This window comes from Ostrea edulis, chromosome 9 (assembly GCF_947568905.1).
Source record: "Ostrea edulis chromosome 9, xbOstEdul1.1, whole genome shotgun sequence".
NCBI classification, from domain to species: Eukaryota; Metazoa; Mollusca; class Bivalvia; order Ostreida; family Ostreidae; genus Ostrea; species Ostrea edulis.
Window position 1 is genome coordinate 32,586,925 of NC_079172.1, and position 16,997 is coordinate 32,603,921.

The 16,997-nt window shown below is 34.3% G+C and overlaps 2 protein-coding genes across 3 annotated transcripts in view; one reads left to right on the forward strand and one right to left on the reverse strand.

Moving 5' to 3' along the window:
• Positions 1-7,244, reverse strand: part of LOC125658908 (exosome component 10-like) — a 25,965-nt gene extending 18,721 nt beyond the window's left edge. The window contains exons 1-3 of one of the 2 annotated variants that reach the window (XM_048890353.2): positions 7,134-7,244; positions 6,681-6,817; positions 3,534-3,657 (exon numbers count right to left, since the gene is read on the reverse strand). In XM_048890353.2, the coding sequence (XP_048746310.1) occupies positions 3,534-3,657; positions 6,681-6,817; positions 7,134-7,208 (336 nt within the window). In that variant the 5' untranslated portion in view covers positions 7,209-7,244. The remainder of the gene's footprint in view (positions 1-3,533; positions 3,658-6,680; positions 6,818-7,133) is intronic. The other variant, XM_048890357.2, reaches the window with a different exon arrangement.
• A 3,801-nt stretch (positions 7,245-11,045) lies between these two features.
• LOC125657683 (uncharacterized) lies at positions 11,046-16,840 on the forward strand. The gene is made up of 3 exons (XM_056150712.1): positions 11,046-11,293; positions 15,594-15,757; positions 15,867-16,840. Exons 1-3 carry the CDS (start codon positions 11,046-11,048, stop codon positions 16,304-16,306), a joined length of 852 nt encoding a protein of 283 aa, XP_056006687.1. The 3' UTR covers positions 16,307-16,840.
• Positions 16,841-16,997: the final 157 nt, after the last annotated feature.

Genomic DNA, 16,997 nt, shown 5'->3' on the forward strand with positions numbered 1-16,997 from the left:
TTTCTTGAGGGGTGAAAATTTACAATGTTACCCTCAACTACATGCAATATTTGTTTTATCGCACTGAATGTTATATAAACAACAAAGCAGAAAAACTTACGACTGTTGACATTTGATCAATCACTATCATGCAATGTTTTGTATATCAATGCAGGTATTCTCTTTTATTACAAACGCTCAAACGAAGTCATCTAACAATCTACAGTGAACAGTACACGCATACATTTGACGTACGTAATATTTTCATAATATCACTCGTAGTCAAGTAATGTTACCTGTTGCTAGATACTATCACCCTGGAGCGCGTGCTTTCTATTCTCAGAAGGAAATATTATTTTCTCAAATGCTTCTCGACCAATCAGATTCAAGTATTTTACATGAAAGTATAGTAACATCATATATTGGAATGGAGTGAGGATGATACAGTTATCAGAATTAATTGTATAGATAGTGTTTCTCATGCACTTGAATTAATCATGATTAAAACCATACGAGACTTGTTTAACTCTCATACTCTCTCTTTAGATTTCTTTAAAAAATTGAAAAATATGTAATACTTTGTATTATTTGGGCCAGTGGATTTTTGTTTGGTTTAGTAAACAATGCAGATACAGAGGCCCAAATGCCCAGCGCTCAAAATACTGAAATAGTTTTTCGTTAAGACTAAAAATATAATCAAAACGTAACAAAATTGCCACCATCATAGAAGTATATAATATTGGGTTGAGTGAAATGCCATGAAGACTACAGAAACGTACCTCTTCAGAATATTTTTTTTTTTTTTTTTTTTTTTTAAATCTACACTTGGTCTCAGAAACATGAGCTTACTTTTGAACTTTACTCATAATATTTATATACATGTATTAAATTGTCGGAACTTTAATATTATATACATGTATGTAATTGTCAGAACTTTAATATTTATATACATGTAAAATATTGTCAGAACTTTAGATTTATATACATGTATGTAATTGTCAGAACTTTAATATTTATATACATGTATGTAATTGTCAGAACCTTAATATTTATATATATGTATGTAATTGACAGAACTTTAATATTTATATACATGTATGTAATTGACAGAACCTTAATATTCATATATATGTATGTAATTGACAGAACTTTAATATTTATATACATGTAAAAAATTGTCAGAACTTTAGATTTATATACATGTATGTAATTGTCAGAACTTTAATATTTATATACATGTATGTAATTGTCAGAACCTTAATATTTATATATATATATATGTAATTGTCAGAACTTTAATATTTATATACATGTATGTAATTGTCAGAACCTTAATATTTATATATATATATATGTAATTGACAGAACTTTAATATTTATATATATGTATGTAATTGACAGAACTTTAATATTTATATATATGTATGTAATTGACAGAACTTTAATATTTATATACATGTATGTAATTGTCAGAACTTTAATATTTATATATATGTATGTAATTGACAGAACTTTAATATTTATATACATGTATGTAATTGACAGAACTTTAATATTTATATATATGTATGTAATTGTCAGAACTGTTCATAGAATCTAATAGGTGCAGATTATTAATACGCTTTATGTGGTCAATTTTCATAACTACATTCAATATTACAATGCAGGCCAATTAAGATAATTCAAACAAGAGATGTTTGTAAAACACATATGCCCCCCCCCCCCCCCCCCCCTGGTGCAAAATTGAAAAGGGTTATACACACACCTCATTTAAATGATAGTATTATCATCAATTCAAAATATTGAGCAGACAATATCTTCCTATGTCAAGAGTGAATTGACCATGTGACCTAAAATTCAATAGGGGTCATCTGCTCCTTATGCTGTACCAGTGTACCAAGTTTGGTACGTGTCAATCAAGCAAATAATTCTTAAAATATAGGAGACAATATATTACTATGTCCAGTTCAACTATTGACTTTTGACCTCAAAATCAATACGGGTCATACTCTCCTGAAGATGTACCAGTGTACTAAGTTTGATGTCTGTCAAGTAAAAGGGTTATCAAGATATTGAATGGACAGTATATTACTATGTCCAGTTTGACCCTTGACCTTTAACCATGTGACCTCAAAATCAATAGGAGTCATCTTCTCCTGAATATACACCAGTGTACTATTTAAAGTTTGATGTCTGTCAAGCAAAGGGTTCTGAAGATATTGAGCAGACAGTATATTCCAATGTCCAGGTTGACCCTTGACCTTTGACCATGTGACCTCAAAATCAATAGGAGTCAACTTCTCCTGAAGACGTACCAGTGTAACAAGTTTGATGTCTGTCAGGCAAAGGGTTCTCAAGATATTGAATGGACAATATATTCCTATGTCCAGTGTGACCCTTGACCTTTGACCATGTAACCTCAAAAGCAATAGGGGTCATCTTCTCCTGAAGACGTATCAGTGTACCAAGTTTGATGTCTGTCAGGCAAAGGGTTCTCAAGATATTGAACGGACAATATATTCCTATGTCCAGTTTGACCCTTGACCTTTGACCATGTGACCTCAAAATCAATAGGGGTCATCTTCTCCTGAAGACGTACTAGTGTACCAAGTTTGATGTCTGTCAAGCAAAGGGTTCTAAAGATATTGAACAGACAGTATATTCCTGTGTCCCATTTGACCCTTGACCTTTGACCATGTGACCTCAAAATCAATAGGGGTCATCTTCTTCTGAAGATGTACTGGTGTACCAAGTTTGATGTCTGTCAAGCAAAGGGTTCTCTAGACATTGAATGGTCGGTATATTCCTATGCCCAGTTTGACCCTTGACCTTTGACCATATGACCTCAAAATCAATTGGGGTCATCTACTCCTTAGGATGTACCAGTGTGGCAAGTTTGATGTCTTTCAAGCAAAGGGTTCTCGAGATATTGAGCGGACATTATATTCCTATGTCCAGAGTAGATTGACACTTGACCTTTTTGACCTGAAAAACAATAGGGGTCATCTTCCACTCATAACCAACCCACATATGAAATAGCATTATCATCAAGTGAATGGTTCTCAAGATATTGAGCGAACAACATGTGGTCTACAGACCGACTGACAGTTGCAAAACAATATGCCCCCTCTTTTTCAAAGGGGGGGGCATAAAAATAAATAAAATGTTTATTCGGTATATACATACATACAAACATAAAGATAACCCATGAAAGCTCAAAAGCTTATTTCCAATTGGGTCCTTTGATGCACGGATGTTTGCACTAGGGGTTCATTTATGTGGGAGGAAACCGGAGTACCCGAAGGAAACCCACGTGTCTGAGCGGGCGACCACCATACCCTCTCACACACAACCACTGCCGATCAAAGGGATTGAACTGAGGTCACAGCGGTGAGAAGCGAGAGCGCTACCCAGACAACATATCTAAGTCAACAGTTAATTAAGCGCAATGAAATCAAGTTTACATGCAATCATTTCATGGCATAATGATATCCTTCTTAACAATGCTGTGGATTATTTTAAAATGATATTGTGATGTTATTGTTCTACTTTACCGCTTTCTCCAAGATATGGTCATTTGCATCCATCAGCACATCAAACTTGTCCTCAAGATCAGTCGCATCTGACGACGATGTCATGTGACCCTTCACATTGTGGTAACGCAACACATTTTGGATACTTTCAAACACAAAAATTCAAAGTCATTTATGCAATCTGGACTCTATTACAAAATATGCCATTACAATTTACTTTTTCTCTATAATACAAAAAGTCTTCAAAATATATATACCCTGTACTCTGACAGTAATACATGGATAAAAACATCCTATTGAAATATTCTGTGGTAAATATTCTGGTACCCATTACTGGTATTTGCTCCTAATTATGTACCATAGTTTATATATACACACTTTATGAATCCTGTGATCATTTATAACCTTATAATTGGGTATCGAAATCTGCCACCTTATAGTAAGAGTGTTTCACAAAGTGGCACAAATCAACAAAACATAAATTGGGTGCTTCTTCATTTATATCTTTTTATCAATGCAAGTTTTCAGTAAATATGTTAACAGAATATAATTTACACTGTGGTATATAAAACATTTCCTATCTCACAGATTTTGTATTGTTACCTACATTTTTCCAAGCATTTTTTAATTCACTGTGGCCATAAAAACCCACATAGTTGGAAATGGTGATTCTGAAGAAGTGGTCATCATTCCATGACACAAGTCATTTGTGTCAATCAACATGATGAATAAGATTACTGTTCATTTATGTCATTGTATTATTCCTTCACTAAAATTACTGTCATTGTAAAATATTAGTAAAAAAAAAAAAAGACAAATCGAATGTTTACAAAGTATGCAAATTTATATGTATTTTTTGTCTTTTTTATGCTTATAGCAATTAATTCTGATAGTTCATTCGCCGACATATTGTGATAATTAGCCACAATACGGATTGTAAAATATTAGTCCAAAAATACATAATCCTTAAAAGTATAGTGATGTCATGTGTGACCTTCTTCGATCAACTGATTATGAAAATAGTGTTAGATATTTTTAAAAAAGTTTTTAGGGGGCCTAATTTATTCACTATGGGCAAGATTTATTCTGATGATAATAAATTCCCTGAGTCTTATATGTTTTATATTAGCTTCAATAATGTAGCCCTTTCCGAATTTTTTTTGGGGGGAGAGGGTTACAACTCCTTAGGATCTCATTTTCGATCATTCTAAACATTTGCTGACTTCCTTAAAGGGACTGGTTCACGATTTTTGATAAAAATATTTTTCATTTTTGATGTTAAACATTAAAAATATAGCTCATTTAATGTTGACAGCCAAAATTTTGACCTTCTGAATGCAAGAATAAAAGTAATATTTTAGCCTTGAATATATGTTATGTAAACAAAGACTCGAGTCTTTTTATGTAAACAAACAAACAATTGAAATATTGATTTTGCAATATAATGCATCTTAATTTTGCATAGTAACAAATTTTAACTTTTAGATGACACATTTCACCCCAAAAATGCTTGAAATGTGAAAGATATAATAATACTTAGATCGATATCCATTTCTTTTGAAATTTCGTAAACAATAGCATACCGCAATCTTTGTTTACAAAACAAATAATAAACTCTCTAAAATGAGCTTCTGTGAGGATGTATAACCTTAATTTTCATGTGAAATATTTCAAACACATTAGACAGTAGATTTTAATCATTAAAAGTGAAAAACAAAATTTTGGGTAAAATCGTGAGTCAGTCCCTTTAACGGAAACAAAATGATATTCTATGTTTCTTAGTCAATATATAAATTTAAAACCTGCAACTTACAATTTGTGAGGCTCTATTCTACCATTTTCAACCATTTCGATATATTCCAAATTCTCAATTCATATTTGTGCACCATGTTTGATATACTGAAGTTTCAACTTCCGATTGTCAAGTTATTTGCATATGCTATATAAGGTAGTATTTACATCAATGGACAAGTACGGAGGAGAAAGCTATTTCGTCGGTATTAAAAAGGTTTAGATTTAATATCAAGTTAAAAAACAAACAGGAGAGTGTAAATTCTTTCTGTAACCATATGGTTTACCTTTCTTTTTTGGAATGGCTCGAATAACTATATTTTTGCGCAGATTATCAATGTTTTAAGTTTTTTAGTAGATGCAGAACAGACAAAAACTTTTGCATGCTGTACGTGTTAAAACCTACAGAGACATTGGAGGTCATATCCGAAAGACTTGTGACTCTCACTGCTAAATACCGAGCGTTTGGCGAGCATATATTTACATCTTAGATTTGACGTGGCCATGGCACGAGCAGAACTCGAACTCACGACCTTCCAGTTATAAAGCGAGTGCTCTACCACTGAGCTTTTTCTTCCTGGGTAGAGAACCTTTCACAAATTTGATCGGCCCTGACTTTCGCTTGTGCATCCCGAACCCGAGCTCTAAAATAATCGGATCACAGCCGATATTTTCAAACGGTCATTTGGACCGATATTGTCTAGCAAGTTATCGGTCCAGGGAATTTTTTACCGGCCTTGCCGACAGGACTGACAGTTTTCCACAACTCTGAGCTTTGGTTTAAATTTTGGTATTTTATCTACAGCTGGTGATGCTCAATACGAGGGGAAAAACAAACAACTTGGTAAAAAAAGGAAAAAAAATTCCTGAACCTGGACCACTTTAAAAAAATTTACGAAGGCTTTTGTGGAGTTCATGAGTTCCAAAATTGTGCAAAACTGACCGTGTTTGGCTGGATATGAGTGGGAGATACATTGCAGTTAAAAAATAAAAGGCATTTTGGTCCAGCAAGTACATTTTTCTTCGTTCATTCTATGCAATACAAGGTAAATTTATGCATCTGGTCTGACAAAACTTTGTCTGGTATGACAGAACCTTTAACTCTGTCAGACCAAATGTGTCATATTATGTTTACACTTTTATCTGTACACGTAATCTATTCTTAGTTAGGGAATCCGCATTCATTTCTATAAATATATTTGGCTTAGTGCGCACGCACAGTATTGTGTAACCAATCAAATTATTCAGCAGTATAAAATGTGGTACAGTTATGTCGACTTGTGTCTATTACAAACATCACAAAATGTCTGACAGTAATTAAAAATTTTGACAACTCTGGAGTATATATAACTATTTTTGCTAGCCTCCGGTACTTACATGTTGAGGACCCGCTTTCCTTCAATATCCAGGATATCCCGCACACCCTGGAAACTCGAATAATAATCATAATCGTCTCCTGCAGCTGGAAGGTTGTTGGATACACGTGTTGCTTGTACCACAGATTTCAGCGCTTGCTAATATCCAAATTAAACGTAAAGAATTACAAAGATTTGAGTAAAGAAATGACAATTGAAACATTTGAGATATAACCATTTAATAAATGACCACTCAGTAAAAGCCTTTTATATTCTTTATCCATTTTACATCAACAACAGTTACTTATTTCATCTTACAATCTTCGGAGATAACTCTATAAAATATTATTGCGAAAAAATCGGGGGAAATTCGGGACAATAATACACGTGGTGGATAATTACTATTAATTAGCATTAACAACTTGATTTACTTTAATGTATCAGCATTTTAATCAAATTATCATCCGTCTTATACCTGCGTAAAAGTGTTTACATCCTGAAATCCTGGAATAGACTCAATATCTTGACCATTTTCGCTATCAGCAGACATTTTCCCCTCGGATTCGATATCTCTTTCTAGAATGTCACGCCCGATTTATATATAATTTTCTAATGATGTCTTGTGGATTTGTATGTGGCCAAATGACAAACACTATTATTGTGCGTTTATTGATTGCAAAAAAGTATCTGATTCGTTGAATAAAGTTTTATTAAGGCAAAAGTAGTCATGTAGATGGGAAAATGCTCAAGTGCTATATTACAAAACCTATATTAAACACCAAATCTTGCGTGAGAAATGGTACATATGAGATGTTCAGATTTTTTAATGCCCTATTTTGGAGTAAGGCACGGAGAAAATTTGTCCCCTCTACTTTTTTCACTATTTTGGAATGAGCTCACTAATTTTATGTCTAAGGCATGTTATGCTCTTGCTGATGTTTGTGTTCTTCAGATTATATTTTAATTACTTTCGTTATAAGCTGATGATATTGTGATCTTTACTGAATATACATCTGAATTACAAGCAGTCTTCAATATCATGTACTTATACAATGAAACTTGGAAGCTCAATGGAAAAGCAGTTGTGATTTTCTCAAAAAGCAGATCCGATCTGAAAATTTCCATTTCACAAATATAATAATGAGTTCTAAGCTGATGTTACAACTGTAGAAAAAGTTTCAATATCTTGGTATTCTATTTTCAAGGAAAGGTGATTTTCATAAGAATAAGGTGAGACTTGTACAACAGGCGAAAAAACCTATGTTCAATCTTTTACGTAAATCTAGAAAATTGTGTCTACCTGTCGATATTCTTTTGCAAGTGTTTGATGCAATGGTTGTTGCAATTTTGCTTTATAGTTTGGGGATATGAAAATAAAAATGAACATATGTAATTGAGTCGTTGCAGCTGGAGTTCTGTTAATATATAATGAAAGTTAAAAAGTCTCCTCATAATATTAGTATTGTATATGGTGAGCAGGGGCGGATCCAGGAATTGTGGTTACGGGGGGCGCCACTTTATGAGGCAGGGGGTCTGGGGGTTCGCCTTGAGGCCCCCAGTGGGTGCAGGGTAAAGCCCTGGTGGGGGTCCAGGGGGTGAAGCCCCCGGAAGCTCGTGGATTTTACAGATTTTATAAGGCTTGAAATATGTCTCCTATTTAAGTAATTTGTACTATTTTCTATCACGTTTAATAAGGTGAAATTAGTAAATGACGCAAATTTTAAGGGTTTTTGGAAAAAATTAAGATCTCCCAATAAAGTAATTCAAGAAATAAAAATATTTTGTCATTTATTTCTCCGGGAGTGGAAGAAATTATTGCCTCTTTGATCGTTTAGTAGATTTTTCCAAACAAGATACCACGATTTACCTTAAGGAAGGGGGGGGGGGCGCCGGCTGCGCCCCCCTCCTCCTTAAATCCGCCACTGGTGAGCTTGACAAATGTTATAAATGCCAAAATGATTGACTTCTGGCAAAAAAAAAAAATGTATCTGGGGGGAAAAGAAGAGAAGATAAGTCGAATGTTATTTTATTTATTTATCTATTTATTATTTTATTTTATTTCTGAAGTAACTCGGGGTCACAATAGAGTTTGTAATTTTACATAGGATTATATAGGACACGTGAATATCTTGTGCGGGAACAATCATCCTCATTTGGCATATATGTATATACATACATTCAATTTAAGTTTGTGATCACCTTGACCTCGGACCAGGACAAGGTCATATAACTGACTTTTAGTGCGTAACATCCTGTAGGATTTTATTGTATATTCAACTGAAGATATTGTATACTCATAAATTTTATTTAAAACTATGAGAAGCCAAATAAGTCTGATGCTTTCAACTATACCCACGGGAATATACAGGTGGGATTCAGAGTAGCGGCCACTTGTCTGCACAGTCCGGACGTCATTGAACAGTCGATTGATTCATTTCGTAATTGTATGGTCAAAATGAACTTCCTTTCTTGTTTCTTGAAGTAGAGTAATGCATCAGATTAGTTCTTTGACGTTGGCTTATTAAAGTGTCCATAATCATCTATTTAAAAGTACATGTAAAAAGAATTTAGATATCTATCTTGAACTTAGGATAATACTTATCAGGATTATAGAGCGCTTCTATATTACTGGCAAGCAAACTTCATTTGCTTAATTAACTTTTAGAATTGAGGAATCCAAATTCCAGCTGGGTTCACCCTTTTCAATCATGAGACTTATCTCTGTTGAGGTGAAAATGTCATGAAAATGCACGCGATCAATACACGCCGTAAAGACAGCCAACAGTCAACTGCTTACTGTTCACTACGCGATGATATAACTTATAAAAATTATAAATTTAAAAATGAATTGGTTGTTGAATTCTTACTTACAAATTTTACAAGCTCTCTCTTTCTCTCTCTCTCTCTCTCTCTCTCTCTCTCTCTCTCTCTCTCTCTCTCTCAAGTGTTTTGTTTCTAACATTTAAGTATAAGAAATCAAACACCAAATCGATTTTATTCTGTTTATATCATAGTTATAGAATAGCTAATAATATAAATAACTTCATATTATTTTGAAATGGTGAAAAACATAATTTCCTGCTGCCGGTAATTCTTAGACTCAAGCACGTGATTCAAAATTACATTGCTGACAAACTCTCAAATACAAAAAATTATACAAAGCACTAAAATGACCAACGACACGAACAACGAGATTGTCAAATTTTCGGGACGACCCGTTCCTTCTTCAGGACAAACGAAAAGAATTACATAATGTGGCCAATATCAACAGAGCATAATCACAGGGGCTCGGTTGTCAGATATTGAAGTTTTGTATTTCATAGAAAACCTTATTTTTGAAAAACAATATTGTCATTATAGTTTTTATTACATTATTTTCTTATTCACAGAACAGAAAGAAGAAAAACACAAAGAAAAAAAATATATCATTTCGAGATTACCATTACAAAAAAGTGTATTTACCATGTTAAAAATCCTGGAAAAATGTCTGCATTAAAGTGCAGTCAATTGAATATGTAATGAAACATTACATAGGTTTACATAAAAATAAGTACTTGAATATACGTGCACATAGCATTATTCTGTGTGTGCGTGTGTGAGAAACGCTAACCTCGTCAATCATGGATGTCAAGTGAAAACAGTATATGCATAAACTTTATAAGATATATCTTGTATATTAAACAAAGTATCTCATAAAGTTTATGTGGTATCTTATAAAATATGAAATATCTTTCTTTTATAAGATATCTAGTAAAAGTTATAAGATGTCTTATAAATGTTATATTAAGTTATCTTATAAAGTTTATGATATATCTTATATCAAAAACGTTAATAAGATATCTTATAATTTTTACGAGATAGCTTGTATACTATATAAAATATCTCATATATTTAATGAGATATCTCATAAAGAAAAAATATAAGATATTTCATATCTGTTATAAAATATTTTATCTAAATGATAAAAGATATATCTTATAAAAATTGAGAAGATATCTTATAACTTTTTATAAGATATCGTATACAATTTATGAGATATCTTTAAAGAGGAATATATATACACGCAGAGTGCCATGATACAACCCATACTACATGTATTTCACTGCGTTAGATAGAGAGATTGTGATTTATGTTATCCCTTTGTTGAACGCCAAACTAAAATCCAAACTACATATTGTACGTAAAGGAACGTGTGTCTTGACTATGACGTAAGATAACGCATTTGACGTCACAATAGTGAAATTTAAAATACGTCGAATAATACCACTTCCATGACTACGTTCTTTAAAAGCAAAAAGAATACATGAATGGTTGAATGAACGTTACTGTTATAAAACGATGCAGGTATACCATATTTCTTTTTATCTGTGGATACGCAACAATCGAAATGCTTAAGAAAATTTTTCGACGCGGTAGGAAGACCAAGCCGGCGGACTCCTCAAATTCACCGGAAATATCGTCAGCTCGACTTTCGGAGTTATCTGAGGAGCGATTATTTTCAGACAATGAGAAAAAAGACAACGTGTCAGAGTCAGCATCCATGAAAGTCCTTGCGCCATCTGTATGTGAATTTTGTACCGCTGGAAGAGTGAACTTGGAACAGCTGGACCAGGATGCATTAGAAACGGATGCAGAGTATGTGAAGACAAGCCGTAAACTTAACGCTGCCATGCAAAAGTTTAGGTTTGGTTATTTTTTAAAAATATGTTGAACAAGTAATATAAAGTATATACATGTAATCAGTCACATACATGTATTGTATAGTTAGCGTTGTACGTATAGGTGATGTCACGAGACCATCAGTAAAATGCGTATATCGCGTACCCTTTTGTCATAGGCATACATTGTCTTAATGTGCACTTAGGTGACACTTCTGTTCGCTTTAAATCAGTTAGTTGACTATTAAACCAAATCTGTATCGCTATTAATGCTGTAATTACTTACCGTCTAAGTATGTAATTTCCATAAAATAAACCATCACAAATATCATGACGCAATATTTTATCTCCAAAAATTGAAAAGTTCCTATAGTTTTTTTTTTTAATTAGCGAAATACAAGTAGCTAGGTATGTAGAGATACAATGTATCAGTAACTAGATAAAGCACAGACTATAGGAAGTCTTCAATTCCAGGAGATAAAATATTGTGCCATGGAAGTCTTCATTTGAACGGAAAATTTAGTGCCTCTTTTCATTTTGGGATTTTCATACCTAGACTGTAAGCAATACAAAATTAATAGTGATAGAGAGTTAGTTTGATAGTCAAATAAATTATTTGAATTAAACAGCAGTGTCACCTAGTGCACATTAATTGCTAGAACCGGTCGAAGTTGAAAGTCAATTTCCAGACATGAATTATGAAGGACTGCTCCGAGATTCGGTTACAAATGAGGTGTTATGATATCTGTTGTGGACATACTGGGCTGCTCTACGCTGAATCATTTCAATCTTTTGAACGTCTGACTTGGTGAGGATTCCAAGCCGCACTGGCATACTCCACTGTTGGTTGTACTAATTATTTTCAGGCTTTCTCTTTGATGTTAGAGTTGCTGATGTTGATATTTCTTTTGAGAAAGCCAATGGTGCTGCCTCCTTTAGTACAGATATTATTCATGTGCGGGGTCCAAATCAAGACTGTCGAGATTGTAACGCCAAGATATTTTGCTGATGGAATATGCTCCAACTGGTGGCCGTGTAAGATGTTTTGATGATTTTTCGATTTTTGGTGATGGTAAGCATATTACATTTTTCTGGATGGAACCGCATGAACCATTTGTTTTCCCAGATTGATAGTTGGTTTAGGTCGTCCTGGAGCTTCTCTACATCCGCATCTGAAGTGATAGTCATGTATGCCACAGTATCGTCAGCAAAGAGTTGTACGGTCGATGAAAGGCCTTCCGGTATGTCGTTTATGTAAAATAGAAAGGGACTCGGTCCTAGGACTGAACCTTGTGGCACACCGGAGTCCACTGGCACCTCTTCAGATGATTCCCCTTTCCACAACCACACTTTGCTTGCGGTTTGTAAGGAAGCTTTGGATCCATTGGTTTGTCTTCCCTTTTATTCCATAAGGGTTGAGCTTATGGATTAGAAGACTGGCTCACTTTATCAAGTGCTGTGGAGAAGTCCACAATAAGGCAGTCAGTCTGTTTTGCCTTGTGGATGTTGATTGAGATGTCGTTAATAAACTCTATGAGTTGAGTTTCACACGAAAGGCCTCTACGGAACCCGTGATGTAGTGGGTACATGATGTTATTGCCATCAGCATGGTTCATGATGTGACTAGTCACGATGTGTTCCATGATCTAGCTACAGATGCACGTCAATGAAACTGGCTTGTAATATACTGTCTCATATTCCTTCCCTTTCTTATATATAGGACATATGTTGGCTGTTTTCCATAAAATGGGTTCCTCTCCTGTTTGGTAAGAGTGAATGAGAGTGACGGTAAGGATTGGCACCGTAACATCTGCTAGTTCTTTAAGGACCCTTGGTGATGAGTAACTTATGGATTCCATTAACTGTTATGTCTAGATCTTCGATCCTGGGATATCCACCCTTCATGTTGCATCGCTTAGAAAACTCCTCAACTCTGATGTCCGTTTTTTCCGAGAAGGCTTCCTGAAACTGCTTGTTTAGAATATTTGCCTTGTCTACTGATTCTTGGTGAAGGAGACCGTCCTTTTGAAGGGTGGTATACTATTACCGTCCGACTTCCTATGTTTGATGAAAGTCCAAAAACGTTTATTTCTGTTTTGGTTCTTATCATCTGGTTCTGATGTTATCATGTTGACTAGATACTTCCAATATGAGCGTCGTATTTCCTGCTGTGTTTTTCGTTTTAGTTCCTTGTAGGTGTTAACATCCTTTATATTTCCTGACTTTTTCTTTCTCTTATAACATGTGTTCCTTTTTCTTATCAATCTACGGACATCTCGTGTTATCCATGGTTTACTATCCTTATTCCTGGCTAGCTTTGATGGTATATGTTCCTTGATACTTCCTTCCAGTGCCTGTTGAAAATGATTCCAGAGGTTGTTTGTTGGAAGTGCACTGTTCCTCATGGATTCAATGACAGATAATACTTGTTTCATATCCGTCTTGATCTGGTCCCAGTTTGCCCTTCCGTTTAATGGTATTTTATGAGGTCGTTGTTGTATTCTAGCTGGTATAACGACTAATTCTACAAATACTACATCATGATCTGAAATACCAGGCATGGTCTCTACCCTGTTGACAGTGGATGGATGGTTCGAGTGTGTTCGTACCTCTTGTTGGAGTGACGACCGAGATAGTCCAAGGTCATTAAAGGGACTGGTTCACGATTTTTGATAAAAATATTTTTCATTTTTGATGTTAAACATTAAAAATATAACTCATTTAATGTTGACTGCCAAAATTTTGACCTTCTGAATGCAAGAATGAAAGCAATATTTTAGCCTTAATTCTGTGTTATGTAAACAAAGACTCGAGTCTTTTTATGTAAACAAACAAACAAGTGAAATATCGATTTTGTAATATAAAACATCTTAATTTTGCATAGTCACAAATTTTAACTTTTAGATGACACATTTTACCCCAAAAATGCTTGAAATGTGAAAGTTATAATAAACTTAGATCGGTATCCATTTCTTTTGAAAATTTCGTAAACAATAGCATACCACAATCTCTGTTTACAAAACAAATAATAAACTCACTAAAATGAGCTTCTGCGATGATGTATAACCTTAATTTTTATTTGAAATCTTTTAAACACATTGGACAGTAGATTTTGATCATTAAAAGTGAAAAACAAAATTTTGGGTAAAATCGTGACTCTATGAATTTACTTTTTGTTTCCCAATTTATTCTAGGCAAATTGATGTCGCCTGCTGATATAATGACTGCATTGTTTACCCTGCATGCTCTTTCCATACTTTCGTAATAACTTAGGAAGCCTTCTTCATTACTGGTTTTTGGATTGTAGAAGCTGGATAAGTAGATTGTACGATGACTGACTAGGTTTAGCTTACACCACACGATTTCACACTCCGTAACTGATTTGTCCATGAATGATGTTGCTTGAATTCTATAACGACTTCGCGTTGTCTCGTGAACATTGGAGCGATGATTTTTAAATCGCTCAGTCTGAAAAAAAAATATCTGACAGAAATGAACCTGCTCGCGTACATCGACGATTTCATGACATTAGATGTCGCGAGTGATGATCGAATTGACCACAGAAATTTTGTAGTTAACCTGTAATATTTTTTCTTTCTTTCTTTTCTTCAATTTGCTGTAAACGGGAAACCATTCCTAGGCCTCAAACATATCTTTCATACCGGCAAGTCAAATTATCTCATATTGAATATTACACGTACATGTAACTCATTGCCAAGCAATAAATCCTCAGCCATGCTACTTTGGAGAATGTAGCAATACTTTAAATTGTGTACAGTGTATATATACATGTACATGAATAATGGCTCGCTCAGTCAGCTTTTGATAAATTTTGATGCCACTATCATTTCGATCAATGTTATTAAAATCATGTTACTCGATTGAAATAACCAGTAAAGTTTTCTTTAATCTCTTTTTCAAATTGTTCAATCATTTTTATAAAGTTTCTGTGTTTTTGCTCAGTCCATGACATAAATTAGGAGGTGGGTCTCATAAGTATTCATCAATATCACATATATCAGCAATACAGCGGATCCAGAAAATTTCAAGGGAGGGGTGTAACCCAAATTTGTAACCTTTCCGCTGAATAGGGAAGGAGAATTTTTGAATACCCAAAAATTATGGGTTTTTTAAATTATTCAACCAATGGGGGGTGGGGGGGGGGGGGGGGTGCAGTCCCCGCTCCCCATCCCCTCTACATCAGCCCCTGTGGAACACAATTATATCCCATTCAGTAGGTTGAAATACACAATTGGGTAGGTTATCCTCTATTGTAGAAGAAAAGATGCCAAGATAAAGAGACGTCAGAGGGAACTTATCTGTATGCATCATGAACTGTGTGAACTGACGCGCCTGATGCGACGGGCCAATGTGCAGGCCGACGTCCTGGACCAAGCTATCGATGACGCAAAGATGGAAATGGCCGCCCTCCATACCAATAGTATGCAATTTTGTTCAATGAAATAGATCTTATAATCAAGAAAAAAACATACGAAATGAATTATGACCTATAGTGTGGAAACTAATTGTTCAAAGTGAATGTATTGCAGATGATGTCGATTTGGAAGAGGATATTCGCAAGCGAGAACCTCTTTGTTACAAGAAATTCAAAAACATTTCAACAAAAGTAGAAGCAGAAAAAGTCCTCTCCGTAGTTCGGGGGCGTCAGAAAGCTCTCCAACAGTTAGAAGTTCTCACCTATAAAAAGCTCCTAGCACATTCACACGGCCTTGACAATATCAGTAACGGGGCAGATGACAAAAACTCCAGTAAAGACGAGAAAAATATGGAGATTCAGCTGCCATCTTTCAGGGCTCGTGCACCAGACAGACCGAAGCCTTTACCTCCCCCCAAACCTGTCCTTCCAAACCCCACCAACCGGCTAAATTCTCACCTCCATAACGCCAATAATCTCCTTAACCAACTGCTACACATTAGTATTACAGATGAAGATCATGGACCTCTAGTATCGCAAGAATCCACCGTTTAAATGAAGAAAAAAATGTGTTCTGTTGTTTTTGATAGATTATTTTGTTCTAAAACACTTGGATGGATTTGTTGTACATTTTATAGAATTATTTTTAAGGGTTTTCCATTCTTACTGCATACATTTATTTGGAAGACTTTATGAAAATAGCGGTTTGAAGAAAGCACATCACAAAGGAGTACTATTTTCAACAAGATTCCAACAATTCTAAAAAGACAATAGTCATGCAATAATGAAAAATGTCAATTCTCAAATTGAGTTACAGACGCAGTCGTCAAAATTGCTTTCACTAAGCAATGCCAGATTCCTTCATTAGTTTATAAATGAAGCTTAAGGGATTTCCATTATTAAAAAAATGCATTACAATCTCGTATCTGTAACTCCAGATTAAATAAGATCAAGGTTATTTTAAGATTTCTTTCTTTTTGTTTATTTTTTTATCTCCAATTTTTTTTGTCAAAATTCTAATGAACTACATGTATATTATATTTTCATTTGTATCATATTTGTTTTTAAATTAAATATTTTCTACCACTAGAATCATGTGGAATTTCATATTATTGTTTTAACAAAAATAGTGAGTGTATAAAAAGATTGAGATTGAAAATTATGTGGTTTACAACTTTACACAAAACAAAGGACCTTTCACTGAGTGGCAACGCACTAGTTTAATAAAACTTACAGCAACTTGTCA

Bases quoted from the DNA above. Each gene is read 5' to 3' on its own strand.
- LOC125657683 (XM_056150712.1), top strand. From the start codon at position 11,046: ATGCTTAAGAAAATTTTTCGACGCGGTAGGAAGACCAAGCCGGCGGAC. The intron at 11,294-15,593 runs GTATGTGAAGAC...CCTCTATTGTAG, and splicing joins GCATTAGAAACGGATGCAGA to AAGAAAAGATGCCAAGATAA. The intron at 15,758-15,866 runs GTATGCAATTTT...AATGTATTGCAG, and splicing joins GGCCGCCCTCCATACCAATA to ATGATGTCGATTTGGAAGAG.